Below are 15655 nucleotides of genomic sequence, written 5' to 3'. Positions count from 1 at the left end.
GTTCCCACTACACCAGGGGCTAAGGAAGAGTATGTGTGATATGTCTAGAGAGCTTCTTAGTCCTCCCGTGTTTTTCGATTAGAGTTAATGGAAAATCACAGCAACCCCATCCAGGCAGGACATCTACTGGTTCAGACTCTTCCGTAATGAAGGTTTGAGTCATCCTGCCAGGCCAAGCATCATGACCAACTGACATGCTATCTTAGGGCAAAGGGAATGCGAAATGAGTAGCGAAAGAACGTAGTGATAAATACCAGCTACAACACTGTGAGCTGCTGCAGAAACCATGACTGTAATAGTATTTACCTAATGGGTTAATAATATCTACCAGCATAGGTGGGAATACAAAATAACCAAAACACAAGTTATCCTTTCAAATAAAATGCTTTGGGAAAAAGAACATCTTTTACTAACAGAACTTTCTTAGCCTCTGGAAGGCTATTTGATTCGGTAACATATGCCAGGAGACTTCAGCAATATCCTGCTCCATTGTAGAAAACAGCAATCTGATCCTTTTCTCTCCTCAATCATTAACGAGATTATGCATTTGGGGTGTGATAATCCTCCAGGGACAAGTATTCTCAAATCATACGTTTCAGTTTCCTCTTAAGGTGCTTAACAAAGTCTCGTCTCATACATCTGAAAAGAAAGAGACATGTCATTAACCAAAAGATAGCTAAAGAACCTATGCTGTAGGAAGCACTGTGATGGATAGAAAGATGAAGTAACAGTCAGCATGGAAATAGAAATGTATCTGCATGGTAAGAGGTAGTCTAGCCGGCAATAACAAATGCTGGCGAGGGTGGGGAGAAAAGGGAACCTTCATACACTGTTGGTGAGAATATAAGTTACTACAACAACTATGAAGAACAGTTTGGAGGTTCCTCAAACAACTAGAAATGGAGCTATCATATGATCCAGCAATCCCACTGCTGGGTATATACCCAAGAGAAAGGAAGTCAGTGTACCGAAGAGATATCTGCACTCCCATGTTTGTTGCAGCACCATTCACAGTAGCCAAGATTTGGAAGCAACCTAAGTGTCCACTAACAGATGAATGGGTAAAGAAAATATGGTACATATACACCATAGAGTACTGTTTAGCCATAAAAAAAAGAATGAGATTCAGTCATTTGCAACAACACGGATAGAACCGAAGGTCCTTATGTTAAGTGAAATAAGCCAGGCACAGAAAGACAAACTTCACATGTTCTCACTTATTTTTGGGAGTAAAAATGTAAAACAACTGAACTAATGGAGATAGAGAGTAGAATGACAGTTACCAGAGGCTACAAAGGTTAGTGGGGGTGGAGGGTGTGGGAAGTGGGGATGATTAATACGTAGAAGTATGGAATAAATAAGATGTCGTATTTCATAGCCCAACAGGGTGACTATAGTCGGTAATAATTTAGTTGCACATTTAAAAATAATGAAGAGTATAATTGTATTCTCTGTAATGCAAAGGATAAAAGCTTGAGGTGATAGAAACCCCACTTACCTTGATGTGATTATTACACATTGTTGTCTGTATCACAATATCTCATATACCCCAGAAATATATGCATCTGCTATGTGCCTACACAAATTTTTTAAAAAGAGGTAATCTAGCAAATACAAAGAGTGTCAATTGAGGGACAATGCGCACCTCAGACTATGGTGAAAATGGAAGTCTCCATAGTATTCGAAGAATGAGTTAGACTCAGATAACATTAGCCTAAGTAACTGTGGAGACAGCCATAACTGTGAGTGAGGACCAGGGTTTGAGAAACGCAAGGCAGGGGCTGTTCCCCAACGCTCACCCCCAGTACTCTATTGAGCCCAAGTGCTTAAAGAAATTGGACAGTTCCTATTTCTACCCACCTTGCTGCTTCCTTGATGATGGAGTCAAAAAACCGTTTCCTGACTGCAGTAGGTCCTTGCACTCCTTCAAGCATTTCGAAGATTGTTTCATATTCTGAAGATGTTGAAAAAAAACTTCAGTATTATCAAATATAAAGAAGAATAGAAGTGAATCTACACCTCAGTAATCCTGCTTCAGAGGCTGAAATGTTTTAAATGCTTAAATCAAGATACCTGCACATACAAAACCTAAATAATAAAAAAGACACCTGCACACACATACGAATGTAACTTCTTTAACCATAACCAAGTAAGAAAAGAAAAAGAAAAAATGTACATGCTTTAGTCAAAGAAAAGAGGAACCACCATAAATTATGTGCAGTCTCAACTCTGGCAAAGAATGAAACTCAACAGGCAACGTGAATATCTTCTGAATCATAGAAAGAGAGACTTCCTATAGTTTTATAAAACAGACATTCTTATACTACTTACTTTGTCCAATGCATCGGAGTTCCTTCACTAATTGACGTTTTATATCAGCATTAATTTCTTCTTGGCTTTTGGGAGAGGAGGCTGTTTCTCTGCATTCTAGGTCATCTCCAGAGAAACTGCTGGTAATGTTTCCTCCCACAGGTGCATTGCTACCAGGTTTCCACATCATCCCATCTTTGGTGAAACCAGTGAAGTCATCAATCTGAGAATCCAATTGGCTGTGTGGAATAGCATCTCCTGTCATAAGCTCTGGTGAAACAAATTTTGAGTAAAAGCCATCAGTTGGTGTTTGACCACTTTCTTTCCCCTCCACATAGACCTCATGAACGACAGCTCTGGAAATCAAACTGAGAAGTTGAGCTGTGAGATATGTGTGTTTCATTACCCCTCTGGGTACATCTATGTGCTCCTCAGTTTCTAGGGAATTATTTATTTCATAAATGGGAGGATACACCAGGGAGAAATCCCAGGCCTGACAAACGGAGGCCAGGACACATAATACAATAAGACCACGTCTTATTTTCTGGCCCTATGAATAGACATGGAAACCAAGTAAGGCAGTACAACTCTAAAGCAACATTCACAGATCCCTGGTACTCATGGGACAGTTTCAGCTTGTTATGCTTTACAAGTTGAAAGCAGCAAGTCTCACTTGATATCATGATTTCTCAAATTCACTTACAAACTGCCATGCTTTACTGAGCTGGAACCCAGGCAACTGGGATACAACTCAACCGCTCTCCTGTTATATCAAACACATTCTGAGAAAATAGAGGCGGCCGTTACTGCTGAAAGTTCTATACACACTCCATCACCAAAAAGTTCCTTTTACTGTATGATTTTCCTCATCCTTCCTTTCTGTCTCACAAAAGTGACTTTCTTTTCACTCCAGGTCTGACACCTCTCATTTATTCATCGTCTGTGGCAGGCAGCATGCCAGTAGCTGGGGATCAGCAGTAAACAGCCCAGAGAGCAACGTTCCCTGCCCTTGTGGAGCTCACATCCTCATGGGGCGGTCGGACAGTACGTGCACAATGAGCAAATGAAACATACAGTGTTGGGCTAGTGGTAAGGAAGCAGTCCACAGGCCTGTGGGCAACAGCAGCAGAGGGAGCCCCAGGAGCTGCTGCTGGTTGGGCAGAGCCTTCTGTGGAGGTACCCTTGGGCAGGGCTTGAAGGAAAAAGCAGAGCTGCCTGCCCAGAGGCAGAGGGGGAGTTCCAGGTTGCGGTGAGGCCAAGGATATGGGCTGGAGTGGGGATGGACCGGGCACTACGGGGTGAAGGACAGTAGCAGAGAGAGTCAGGAGATGATGGGGCCCGTGTGAGGAGAGGGTGACGGAGGCCAGGCCACGCAGAACCTCGCAGACCAAAGCTGCTTCACAGTCGGTTCTGAGTGCTTAGGAGTGTTGAGGATGGGTGTTCAGGAGCGACATGGCATCACGGGATTTACATGCCAACATCATGACCCGGCTGCAGGGTTGGAGGGTATGTGTTTGATGCGGGAAATCATGGGAAACATGGAGGTATCTCAGGAGCTCAGTGATTGATCGTGGCAGAGTGGAATAGAAGGAGAGAGAGAGATGCTGGGGTTCAGGAATTTTTTACAGTATTTAGAGGAGAGAAGAAAAAGAAATGTAGAAAAAAACAATGATGGGGTCGGGGGCGGTGGCTCGTGCGTGTAATCCCAGCACTTTGGGAGGCTGAGGTGGGTGGATCACCTGAGGGGGGGAGTTCGAGACCAGCCTGGCCGACATGGCGAAACCCCATCTCTACTAAACTTACAAAAATTAGCTGCGTGTGGTGGCTGGTGGTTGTAATCCCGCTACTCGGGAGGCTGCGGCAGAAGAATCACTTGAACCCAGGAGACGGAGATTTCAGTGAGCCGAGATCGCGCCACTGCACTCCAGCCTGGCTGAGAAGAGCGAAACTCCATCTCAAGAAAAAAATGATAGGGATTCACCAATACGGACAAGAAATTAAAAAAAAAAAAAGATTGTCGGAAATGGAAATCCTAGAAGGTTTTCATGCAGAAGCAAGTGAACAACTGTCAAATGCTGCTGAGAAATTAATGGCAATGTCAGCCGAAATTGTTGACCTTGACAAGGACAGTTTCTCTGGAGGGGATGAGGCAGGAGCATGAAGAGGAGGTGAGGACAGGCTTACTTACTCTTTTCTTTGGACATGGCAGAGCCTGCAATAAGGCTGTCTCCTGCTCCTTGTTTCCTTGCCAACAGGGCCATCCTCTGCCTTTTCTGATACGAAGGACTGTCACATTCCCTGGGACGTTTAAACACAGTTTCAGGATCTACAGCCACCTTCTCTGTTTTATCGGTCATTGTTTCCTGAAAAACATCAATGAATATATTCTGCTCATGACAAAAATCTAACAATCACAAAATGGCAAGCAATCTGCATATGTGTATACAACCAAGACTTTGAATCATTAATTTCACTTTTAATCATGAGCCAAGATTTACCAAGTCTGAACAAACACTGTGTTCTCAGGAAAAGAAACCTAATTTTAATGTACACAAAGTAAAACAGAAGAAAGATGGTATAACCAAATCAATCAGAATGCTTGTGGAATAAGCAGCTGACATCAACCAAAAAGAGATAAAAATATTATTACCTATTTGAAGATGTATAAGCCAATCTGTATTAACCCTTATTAGGAAAAATAGCTGTATAAACCAATCTGTGTTAACCCTTGTTAAACATTATATTTTAAACTATATATTATACATTATATGATACATAATATGTATTTAATATGTAAGTATTTATACTTATATATTCAAATAGATATATAAACCAATCTGTATTAACCCTTATTAGGAACTCTTATTAGAAGATTGATACAAAACTGATAACATCTGACAAGGAATTTAGAAGGATGAAAAACTACAAGATCAAGCCAAAAATACAAGCCAATATCACCCCTGAACTTAGACACAAAAATTCCAAACTAAGGGTGAGCAAATAAAATGCAATAGTACTTAAAAAGGACACACATCATGTTGAAGTATATTGCGGAAAGGCAATATTGATTTAACATTTGAAAATCGATAAATGTAATGCACCACATTAACAGCAACAACAACAACAACAAACAGGGAAACACCACATGATCATTTTCATACATGGATCAATGTTTAAAGTCCATTCGTGATAAAAACTATCACCAACTTAGGAAAAAGGGCAACTTTCCTATTCTTGTTAGCATATGTGCAAAAAATTTTTAAATGCCATACTTCATAGTGACGTATCAGTATTTTCTCCCTGAGTTTGAAAACAAGACAAAAATGTCCACTATCCATTCAACAATCTATTAGAGGTTCTAAAAAGTGCTGTAGCATCAGGAAAATACAATAGATTTAAAATTTGGAAAGAAATAAAACTGTCATTATTCACAGATGACATTGTTCTGTATATAGAAAAACACAGAAGAATAAAATCATTACAGTTAATAAGCAAATTTAGTCAACTTACTAGATATAATGAAAACCAATGGCATTTCTGTATAATTAATAGCAACAAATAATTAGAATATGAGATTTCAAATGTCATTAAAAACAGTACCAAAAACATCAAATATTTAGGGATAAATTTAATCAAGATGTGGTACAGCACTACACAAAAATTATAAAACATCACTCAGAGAAATTCAAGACTGCAGTAAATGGAGAAAAATATTCTTTCCATGCATTGGAAGACATCATTTTTTTTTTTTGAGTCGGAGCCTCCCTCTGTCGCCCAGGCTGGAGTAGAGTGGCACAGTCTCTGCTCACTGCAACCTCCACCTCCTGGGTTCAAGCAATTCTCCTGCCTCAGCCTCCTGAGTAGCTGCGATTACAGGCGCCTGCCACAACGCCTGGCTAATTTTTGTATTTTTAGTAGAGACGGGGTTTCACTATGTTAGCCACACTGGTCTCAAACTCCTGGCCGCAAGTGATCTGCCCACCTCGGCCTCCCACAGTGCTTGGATTACAGGCATGAGCCACCGTGCCTGGCTGGAAGACATTATTAAAAGACAGTATTAAAAGACATTATTGTCAAGTCTCTCAGAATGATCCTAGCAATCATATTTAAAATTCCACCATGTTAACAAAAGTTTTTCTGAAAATTCACAAGCAGATCATTTTTTAAGTATATGCAAATTAAAGATTTGGAAAAGCGAAGTTTTTTTTAAGCCAAGGAAAATACAAAGTTTTTTTTTAAAGAAAAAGAACTAAGTTAGTAGATATGCACTACTATATATGAAACTTACTATAAAGGTAGAGTAATTAAAACAGTGTGGTACTGGAGCAATGACAGGCAAATACACCAAGGGAAGAGGACAGAGAGGCCAGAAACAATCTGGAAATACAAAATACAGAAGAGCTGTAAATCATTGTGGAAATAAATGCACTTGATAAATGCACTTGATAAATGCAGGGAAAATACAAACCTTGACTCTTACTTCTTCCCACTCCACAAAACTTTATTAAAGATGGATAGACAATCTAGTAAACACTTAAGATACTGTCTTCACAACTATAGTATAGGCAAAGATGTTTTTAATGAGGATAAACAAGCACTAACCATAAAGAATGAATTGTTTAATTAGACATAATTAAATGGAAAAGTTCTGCTCCTCAAAGACACTATTAAGAAGTGAAAAACCAAATCATGTTTGTAGATTATACATTATGTAGTATATAGTATAGGTTATATATAAAATACATATTACTTACACACATATATACATATTTATCTGGCAACAAATGAATGGAATCCAGAATATATCCAGAACTACAAATGAATTTCTAAAAAACAAACATCCCACTAAAATTTGGGGGGAAAAGCTGAATATGCACTTCATAAGAGTCATACTCTAATGGCTAATAATCACATCAAATATATCTGGACTCTGACTTTACTCCATTCCATGAGAATTTATTTCAGATGATTGGGAGATCTAGAAGAAAACTTAGAATATTATCATCATGAGTTTAAATTAGTTCAACCACTGTGGAAGACAGTGTGGCGATTCCTCAAGGATCTAGAACCAGAAATACCATCTGACTCAGCAATCCCATCACTGGGTATATACCTAAAGGATTATAAATCATTCTACTATAAAGACACATGCACACGTATGTTTATCACGGCACTATTCACAAGAGCAAAGACTTGGAATCAACCCAAATGCCCATCAATGATAGACTGGATAAAGAAAATGTGGCACATATACACCATGGAATACTTTGCAGCCCTAAAAAAGAATGAGTTCATGTCGTTTGAAGGGACATGTGTCAGCAAGCTAACACAGGAACAGAAAACCAAACACCACATGTTCTCACTCATAAGTGGGAGTTGAACAATAAGAACACATGGACACAGGGAGGAGAACATCACACAGTGGGATCTGTTGGGGGATGGGGGGCTGGGGAGGGATAGCATTAGAGAAATACCTAATGTAGATGATGGGTTGATGGGTGCAGCAAACCACCATGGCATGTGTCTACCTATGTAACAAACCTGCACGTTCTGCACTTGTATCCCAGAACTTAAAGTATTTTATATATATAAGTGTTATATATATAAGTATTATATATATAATTATTATATATAAGTATTATATATAATATATAAGTATTATGTATATAAGTATTATATATATAATATATAAGTATTATGTATATAAGTATTATATATATAATATATAAGTATTATATATAATATATATGTATTATATATAAGTATTATATATAGAAGTATTATATATAAAAGTATTATATATATAAGTATTATATATATATAATCGTAATGGCATTGGGTGATTCAAAGATGTTTCTTAAATAATAAAAAGCACTACCCATAAATAATACAGTGACTAATAAAATTAAGAGAATCTGTTCATCTAAAATACATTATTGAGATCGTGTAAAAGCAAAAAAGATTTATAGAAGATACTAAAATTGTATACGTATTTTTATATATGTACATATATGCCTGCGTGCATGTGTGTATAACTCAAATACAGAATATATGGAAACTACAAATCCATTTTTAAAATACAAACATCTCAGTAAAAGCTGGAGGAAAATACCTGAAAAGGAACTTCATGAAAGACATAGTTAAATGACCAATAAACACATAAAATGGTGCTTAAAAAAAAAAAAAACAATAAATAGCTGGGTGTGGTGGCACTGCAATCCAGTCTGGGTGACAGAGGGAGACCTCATCTCAAAAGACAAAAATCAACAAATGAAAACAATTTTTTAAAAAAGGTGCTCAATCTCATTAATCGGCAGAGAAATGCGAGTGTAGACATAAGGAGAGATCACTGCACACCCATCAGAGTGGCTGGAATGAAAGACTAACTGTACAGCGAGTGTTCGAATGTGGCACAGCTGGAACCTTCGAATATTTCTGGACTTCCATTCCCACACAGACACCTGAGGCTGTGGCCGAAAGGTCAGATAGAATCCCAGCGAAGAGTTCCTTCAGAATTGAGATCAACCCGCCGAGGAAAAGCACCCCAACCTGGGTCGAGACAGAGTTCCCAAGGTCACGTGGCCTCCCTCATGGCTGACACAGAGCTCCCTGAGTCCCACCATAGGCTTAGAGAATCCAAGGAAAAGCACCCCATTCCCCCACAGCACCGGGAGAGAGCACCCACCACCAAGACAAAGCATCCGGTAAGCGTCCACATCGGGGATAAGCAGAACCAAAGAAAAGCCAACACATCCTAGCTGAGAGTGAGCGACATCCAAGGACAAATGTGCCTCACGGCCGACATCAGCACCCAAGGAAGAGTCCCTCGCAGGTTGAGATAAAGCCCCCGTCAGCGATCCCACAGGGCGGCGATCATGCGCCTGGGACACAGCCACCCCCACCATGTTCCATGAGAACAGATAGAGTCCCCAAGGCAGAGCCCCCCCCCCCCCCAGGACTGTGACTGAGTGGGAAAGAAACAGCACCGCACCCGAGGCCGACACAAGCAACCAAGGCATGGCCCCCACCCCCGGGCTCAGGTCATTTCAGTAGGAAAAGTCCCTAGCATCACCGAGAGAAAGCCCCCAAGAAAAGCCCCCCGGCCTCACAACACAGCTGAGACGAGGTGCCCAAGGAAAACGCTCCCCCGCGGCTGACACAGGCGCCCATGGCAGTGTCCCCAGAGCTGAGCCACTTCTCCAAGGGAGCCCTACCACACACCAGACAGAGAACACCACAGAAAAGACTCTTTCTGAGGAAAAAGGACACTTTCCGGGGTGAAATTAAAGCATCCAGGGAAAAACTGCCCCACTCACAGTCCTTAAGTCCTGACCTTGCTGGAGGAGAGACAGCGGCACCTCACAAAATGGCAGTGAAGTTGTGGCGCCTTCTCACTGGTGGCACTTTCTAGAAACCTGCCGTCTGGGAGTTGTGGGAAATGTGCCCCCTAGGGCACCTGGGAGTGATGTGCATGGGGAGACGTCTCACCAGAAGCACCGATCCTGTTTGGCCCAAGGGGGATGGGAGGAAGGGAAGCAGCCAGCCACAGTGTGCTGGCCCAGCCGAACACTGGGAACCTGTTGGGGGCGCCAGAGTCCTGAGGTGAAGCCTCGTGCCCCAGAGAACCAGGAAGCGCATCCCTCCCCTTCGCTGACTCTGGCGCCCTCTACAGGCGACCTTCAGTAACAACTGCACAGCAACATAAGCAGAGGAACGCAGAACCTTCTCACACAGTGGGATGAAATCGCCTGGGTAACATAGTGAGACCCCGGCTCTACAGAGCAACCAACCAGCCAAAAAACACACACACACAAAAATTAGCTGGGCATGGTGGCGCGCGCCTGTGGTCCCAACTACTCGGGAAGTTGAGGTGGGAGGATCGCTTGAACCCAGGAGGCAGAGGTAGCAGAGAGCCGAGAACCCACCACTGTACTCCAGCCCGGCCATAGAGGAGACTCCATTTCAAAAAAAGGAAAGAAAGAAAGAAAGAAAGAAGGAAGGAAGGAAGGAAGGAAGGAAGGAAAGAAAGAAAGAAAGAAAGAAAGAAAGAAAGAAAGAAAGAAAGAAAGAAAGAAAGAAAGAAAGAACAACATCAACAAACTGAAATTTTCATTGGATGGGGTTGTGTTTTAAAGTCAACCCCAACGGGCGCTGTGGCTCGCGCCTGTAATCTCAGCACTTTGGGAGGCCAAAGCAGCTGGACCACCTGAGGTCAGGAGTTCGGGACCAGCCTGGCCAACATGGTGAATCCCGTCTCAACTAAAAATACAGAAAATTAACCGGGTGTGGGGCGCACACCTGTAGTCCCACCAGCTACTTGGGAAGCTGAGGCAGGAGAATCACTTGAACTGGGGAAGTGAGGTTGCAGTGAGCTGAGATCACACCACTGCACTCCAGCCTGGGTAACAGAGCGAGACTCTGTCTAAAAATATAAATAAATGAATGAATGAATAAATAAATAAATAAATAAATAAATAAATAAATAAATAAATAAATAAATATAAATTCAACCTCTATCTGTTAAAGGTAACAGATAGTTGTTAATTGATAAGGAAAATGAGGGCCCCAGTGTGGTGGCTCACGCCTGTACCCCAGCACTTTGGGAGGCCAAGGTGGGTAGATTCCTTGAGCCCAAGAGTTCAAGAGCAGCCTGGGCAGCATGGTGAAACCCCGTCTGTACACAAGATACAAAAATTAGCTGAAAGTGTACTTGTGGTCCCAGCTACTTGGGAGGCTTGAGACCAGGAGTTTGAGGCTGCATTGAGCTTTGATCGCATAGCCTGGGTGACAAAGTGAGACTGTCTAAAAAAAAAAAGAAAGAAAGAAAAAAGAAAGGAGGGGAAACCTTATTATATTGCATCTATTAATCATTTTAATCTGGAACTTCGTATATTTTTCCACCTTTTTTATTTTTTTTGAGACAGAGTCTGGCTCTGTCACCCAGGCTGGAGTGCACTGGCATAATCTCGGCTCACTGCAACCTCCGCCTCCCAGGTTCAAGTGATTCTCCTGCCTCAGCCTCCCCAGAAGCTGGGATTACAGGCATGCACCACCATGCCCGGCTAATTTTTGTATTTTTAGTAGAGACAGTATTTCACCACGTTGGCCAGGCTGGTCTCAAACTCCTGACTTCAAGTGATTCATCTGCTTTGGCCTCCCAAAGTCCTGGGATTACAGGTGTGAGCCACCACGCCCCGCCCATTTTTCCACTTTCATAACTTATTTTAAGTGCAGCAAAATTTACTTGAATTGTTCATAGTGGCAAAAAATATTACAGCAAAAGTTTTGGAGTTTTAATGGAATAAGCAGTTTCACTCTTGACACAATTATTTGGAAGGGATTACTTCACTGGTTTTGTAATTCAAAAGTTATGTTTGTAAAAAAAAAAAATTAAAAATATAGCCAGGCATGGTGGTGGGCACCTGCAATTCCAGCTACTCGGGAGGCAGAGGCAGGAGAATCACTTGAACCTGGGAGGCACAAGCTTCAGTGAGCAGAGATCGAGCCACTGCACTCCAGCCTGGGCGACAAAGGGAGACTCCGTCTTAAAATAAATAAATTAAAATTAAAATTAAAAATTATGTTTGTTAAGTACCCTGTCAGAAGAGAGTCATTTTCAGTATTATAGCTTCCTAGCCTATTGTATTAATATTTGCCTGTGCTTCAGAACCTTTACAGAACACATTTTCTTTTGGAATATATTTGATTGATAGGAAAGCTTAAACATTGTTTTCACTTCAATGTAGGAACACAGTTGTTTTGTTTGTTTCTTCTAGTGTTATCAAAACGAAATACTCATTTTTGCATTAAAAAAATCCCACCACAGCAGTACTCATATGAGTATTTGATTGAATAACCATGAGACTGGAATCTTGTTGGGGCTTAATTAGAATCCTGCCTACCACACAAGCCACAAGTGGACAGCTGCATACGACAGTCCCGACTGGGACAGCCCTGAAGGACAGTGATGAAGGGAAATCTTCCCAGAGGGAAAAACTTTGAGCAGTGCACCTTCTTGGAGGAGGCGTATCCAGACTTGTAAGTATGTATCATGCATAGGCTGTGTCCCACTCATTCACTGAATTGTCAGGGACATTGAGGACACATGATTAAAAATTTCTGTCAAGGAGGTCTGAGAAAAAAAAACAAATATGTGGACAGACCTTTCCAAGTGGACATACAATGTGAAGATATTGGGGTCTCATGAGAGTTCTCAGCAAAGGGTATCCTCAGCAGAGCAGAATTTAATAATCAGATGGATATGGTGCTTATTATCTACATATTAATTAGCCTCTTTCCCCAACACTTGTGTCACAATCTTATGGGCTCAACAAAGTGGTCAAATTGCCAAGGATGGAGATTATGCGCAGTAGCATGGACTTCCACTCACCATGGCAAACCTGCCTACAGTCATTGCTGAGTGAACAATCTTCCAGGAATGGAGACCAACACTAAGCCCCCAATTTAGCACCAGACTCCAAAATGATCTGCCAGCCACTAGTTGGTATGTGGATTACAATAGATCACTTCTATTGTAAAAAGAGAAGTGCTTTCTTCTTACCTGACAGACATTTAGTCTAGATATGGATTTTCCTTCCCACTTGCATTGCTTTTGAGAAAACCAATATTTGTATCTTGGCTTCCAAAATTCTGGAAAGCGCTAGTTCCTCAAGTTCCTAGGGTTATTCATTCTGGAGACTCTAGTATACTCTGCAAGAAAACCTGTAGGCCATCCACTGGAATGCCCAAATGGAGTCACTCTTAAATAACAAGCCCTGCATGTTTCCAGAAACACTATTTATCAGTGACAAGTTTACTATGGCAGCCATTTCGCCACCCAGGACAGTTGGAGAATGGCAGATATTAGGGACCATTAACTCTGTAAAATCTATAGAAGACTGCAGTGAAGAATCACAGTTACAGAACGAAAAGTGACAGTCTTCCATTTTGGATGTTTGTTCAAAGAGGATATACAATTAATAAAGTGGTCAAGGAATAGGTTTCTGCTTTAATACTAAAAACTAACATAGAAACCTGTAAAGGTGTCCAAGTATAGTAATCCTTTTCATGTATATCTGGTTAAGATTTAAAACTGAAGCTTTCTTTTTTAACCTTTTTAAAATTATAAATACCAGAAGGGTACAGGTACAGGTTTCTCACTTGGGTATAATTGCATAATGCTGGGGTTTGGGCTTCTAGTGAACCCATCACCCAAATAGTGAAGAGAGCATCCAATAGGTAGTTTTTCAACCCTCCAACCTGCTCCCTCCCTCCCCTCCACTTCCCTTTTGGAGTCCTCAGAGTCAATGGTTTCTACCTTTATGTTCATATGTATCCATTGTTTAGCTCCCACATATGAATGAGAACATGCAGTATCTCATTTTCTGATTATCTGATTTTGTTTCTGTGTTTCACTTAAAAGTGAAGTTTTCGCCAGACACAGTGGCTCACGCCTGTAATCCCAGGATTTGGGAGGCAGAAGTGGGTGGATCGCTTGAGGTCAGGAGTTCCAGACAAGGCTGGCCAACATGGCAAAACCACATCTCTACCAAAAATACAAAAAGTAGCCGGGGCCCGGCCAGGTGGCTCGCGCTTGTAATCCCAGCACTTTGGGAGTCTGAGTTGGGCAGATCACTCGAGGTCAGGAGTTTGAGACTAGCCTGGCCAACATGGTGAAACCCTGTCTCTGCTAAGAAATGCAAATAATTAGACAGGTGTAACAGTGCGTGCCTATAGTCCCAGCTACACAGGAGGCTGAGGCAAGAGAACTGCTTGAACCCGGGAGGTGGAGGTTGCAGTGAGCCGAGATTGCACCATAAACTTAATCAAATTGTTGTTCCAACTGCAGCTGCTGTACTGCAGGTGGTTTTGTTGCGTCAGCAACCGTGACATCCCTGGCAACCTGATATATAATATTAATTAGGTGAATGTTTTGTTTTCTTTCAGTAATTGTCATAAACAAGAGTTTCGGTTCAGTTAGAAAGGACAGCAATGTACTATCATCTCCTCTTTCAACCTTATATCAACTCTCTAGGTTTTATATCCTAAATGAGTCCTTAGGGACCATGACCACCTTTCTCTTAAACCAGATGTGACACCATTCTTTGCACTGATGACATTATGTTGACTGAGCGGGAGGTAGCAACTAATCCAGACACATTAGTGACACACTTACAAGACATTATGTGAGAAATAATTCCCACACAAAATCAGGGACCTTCTAACTGAGTGAAACGTTTAACAATCTAGTAGTCTGGCATGTCAAGATGGTGCTCATAAGGTGAACAGGAAGTTCCTACATCTTGCCTTTCTTACCACTAAATAAGGAACACGAAACGAGTTGCATAATAGACGCTTGTTTTATCAATGTTGTGCAGTACCGTGACACATTGACAAGTTAGTGAAACCCTGCTAGCCAAGACAAGGTGCCCAAGGAAAACGGTCCCCAATGGCTGACACAGGCACCCACGGTGGTGTCTCCAGAGGGGAACCACATCACCCAGGGAGCCGTACCACACACCCAAAGCAGAGCACCCCAGAAAGACACTTTCTGGGGCGATATTAAAGCATCCAGAGAAAAACTGCCCCACTCACAGTCCTGAAGTCCTAACCTTTCCAGAGGAGCGGCTGTGGCACCTCACAAAACGGCAGCGAAAATTCCACCACTGGCTGAACTTTCTGGAAACTTGCCCTCTGGGAGTTGTGGGATATGTGCCCTCTAGGGTACCTGTGAATGATGTGCATGGGACGCATCTCACCAGAAGCACTGATCCCGTACAGCCCAAGGGGGATGGAAGGGAAACTGCTGGCCACCACTTGTCCTGCCCCAGCTGAACACTGGGAACCTGTTGGGGGCGCCAGAGTCCCGAGGTGAAGGCTTGTACTCTGCAAGACCATGGGCTCCAGCCAGGGGAACCAGGAAGCACAGCCCTCCCATTCTCTGACTCTGGCGCCCTCTACAGTCGGCCTTCAGTAACAACTGCACAGCTACGTAGGGAGAGGAACGCAGAACTTTCTCGTACAGCGGGATGAAATCGCCTGGGTAACATAGCCAGACCATGGCTGTACAAAACAGCCAACCAACCAAAAAGAAAAACACAAAAATTGGCTGGGCGTGGTGGCGTGCACCTGTGGCCCCAACTACTAGGAAAGTTGACATGGGAGGATCACTTGAACCTGGGATGCCGAGGTTGCCTTGAGCCGAGATCCCGCCACTGCACTCCACCTTGGGCGACAGAGCCAAACCCTGTCTCAAAAAGAATGGGGTGAATTTGTACCTGACCGCCAGTAAGTTCATGGCTGGCACACTATATTAACACACACACAAAAAGAAATCTATGTTATC

General features: G+C 42.1%; 1 protein-coding gene across 5 annotated transcripts; it reads right to left on the bottom strand.

The window, feature by feature from the left end:
* Positions 1-386: 386 nt before the first annotated feature.
* LOC115932143 (cancer/testis antigen family 45 member A6-like) lies at positions 387-15205 on the bottom strand. 5 transcript variants are annotated; one of them, XM_063702814.1, is made up of 6 exons: positions 9644-9855; positions 6599-6687; positions 4499-4673; positions 2332-2580; positions 1861-1954; positions 387-639 (listed from the first exon to the last, which is right to left on the bottom strand). In XM_063702814.1, the coding sequence occupies exons 3-6, from the start codon at positions 4665-4667 to the stop codon at positions 582-584; spliced, it is 570 nt and encodes a 189-aa protein (XP_063558884.1). In that variant the 5' UTR covers positions 4668-4673; positions 6599-6687; positions 9644-9855; the 3' UTR covers positions 387-581. The 5 variants fall into 5 exon arrangements, with proteins under 5 accessions (XP_063558884.1, XP_055232035.1, XP_030861635.1 ...); XM_055376060.1 differs by lacking the exons at positions 6599-6687; positions 9644-9855 and adding an exon at positions 15069-15205; XM_031005775.2 differs by lacking the exon at positions 6599-6687 and having other exon boundaries at positions 9799-9883.
* Positions 15206-15655: the final 450 nt, after the last annotated feature.

The sequence above is a fragment of the Gorilla gorilla genome, chromosome X (genome assembly GCF_029281585.2).
Source record: "Gorilla gorilla gorilla isolate KB3781 chromosome X, NHGRI_mGorGor1-v2.1_pri, whole genome shotgun sequence".
Lineage (NCBI taxonomy): Eukaryota > Metazoa > Chordata > Mammalia > Primates > Hominidae > Gorilla > Gorilla gorilla.
The sequence above is the reverse complement of the archived record's forward strand: the minus strand, read 5'-3'. Positions and strand labels throughout refer to the sequence as shown.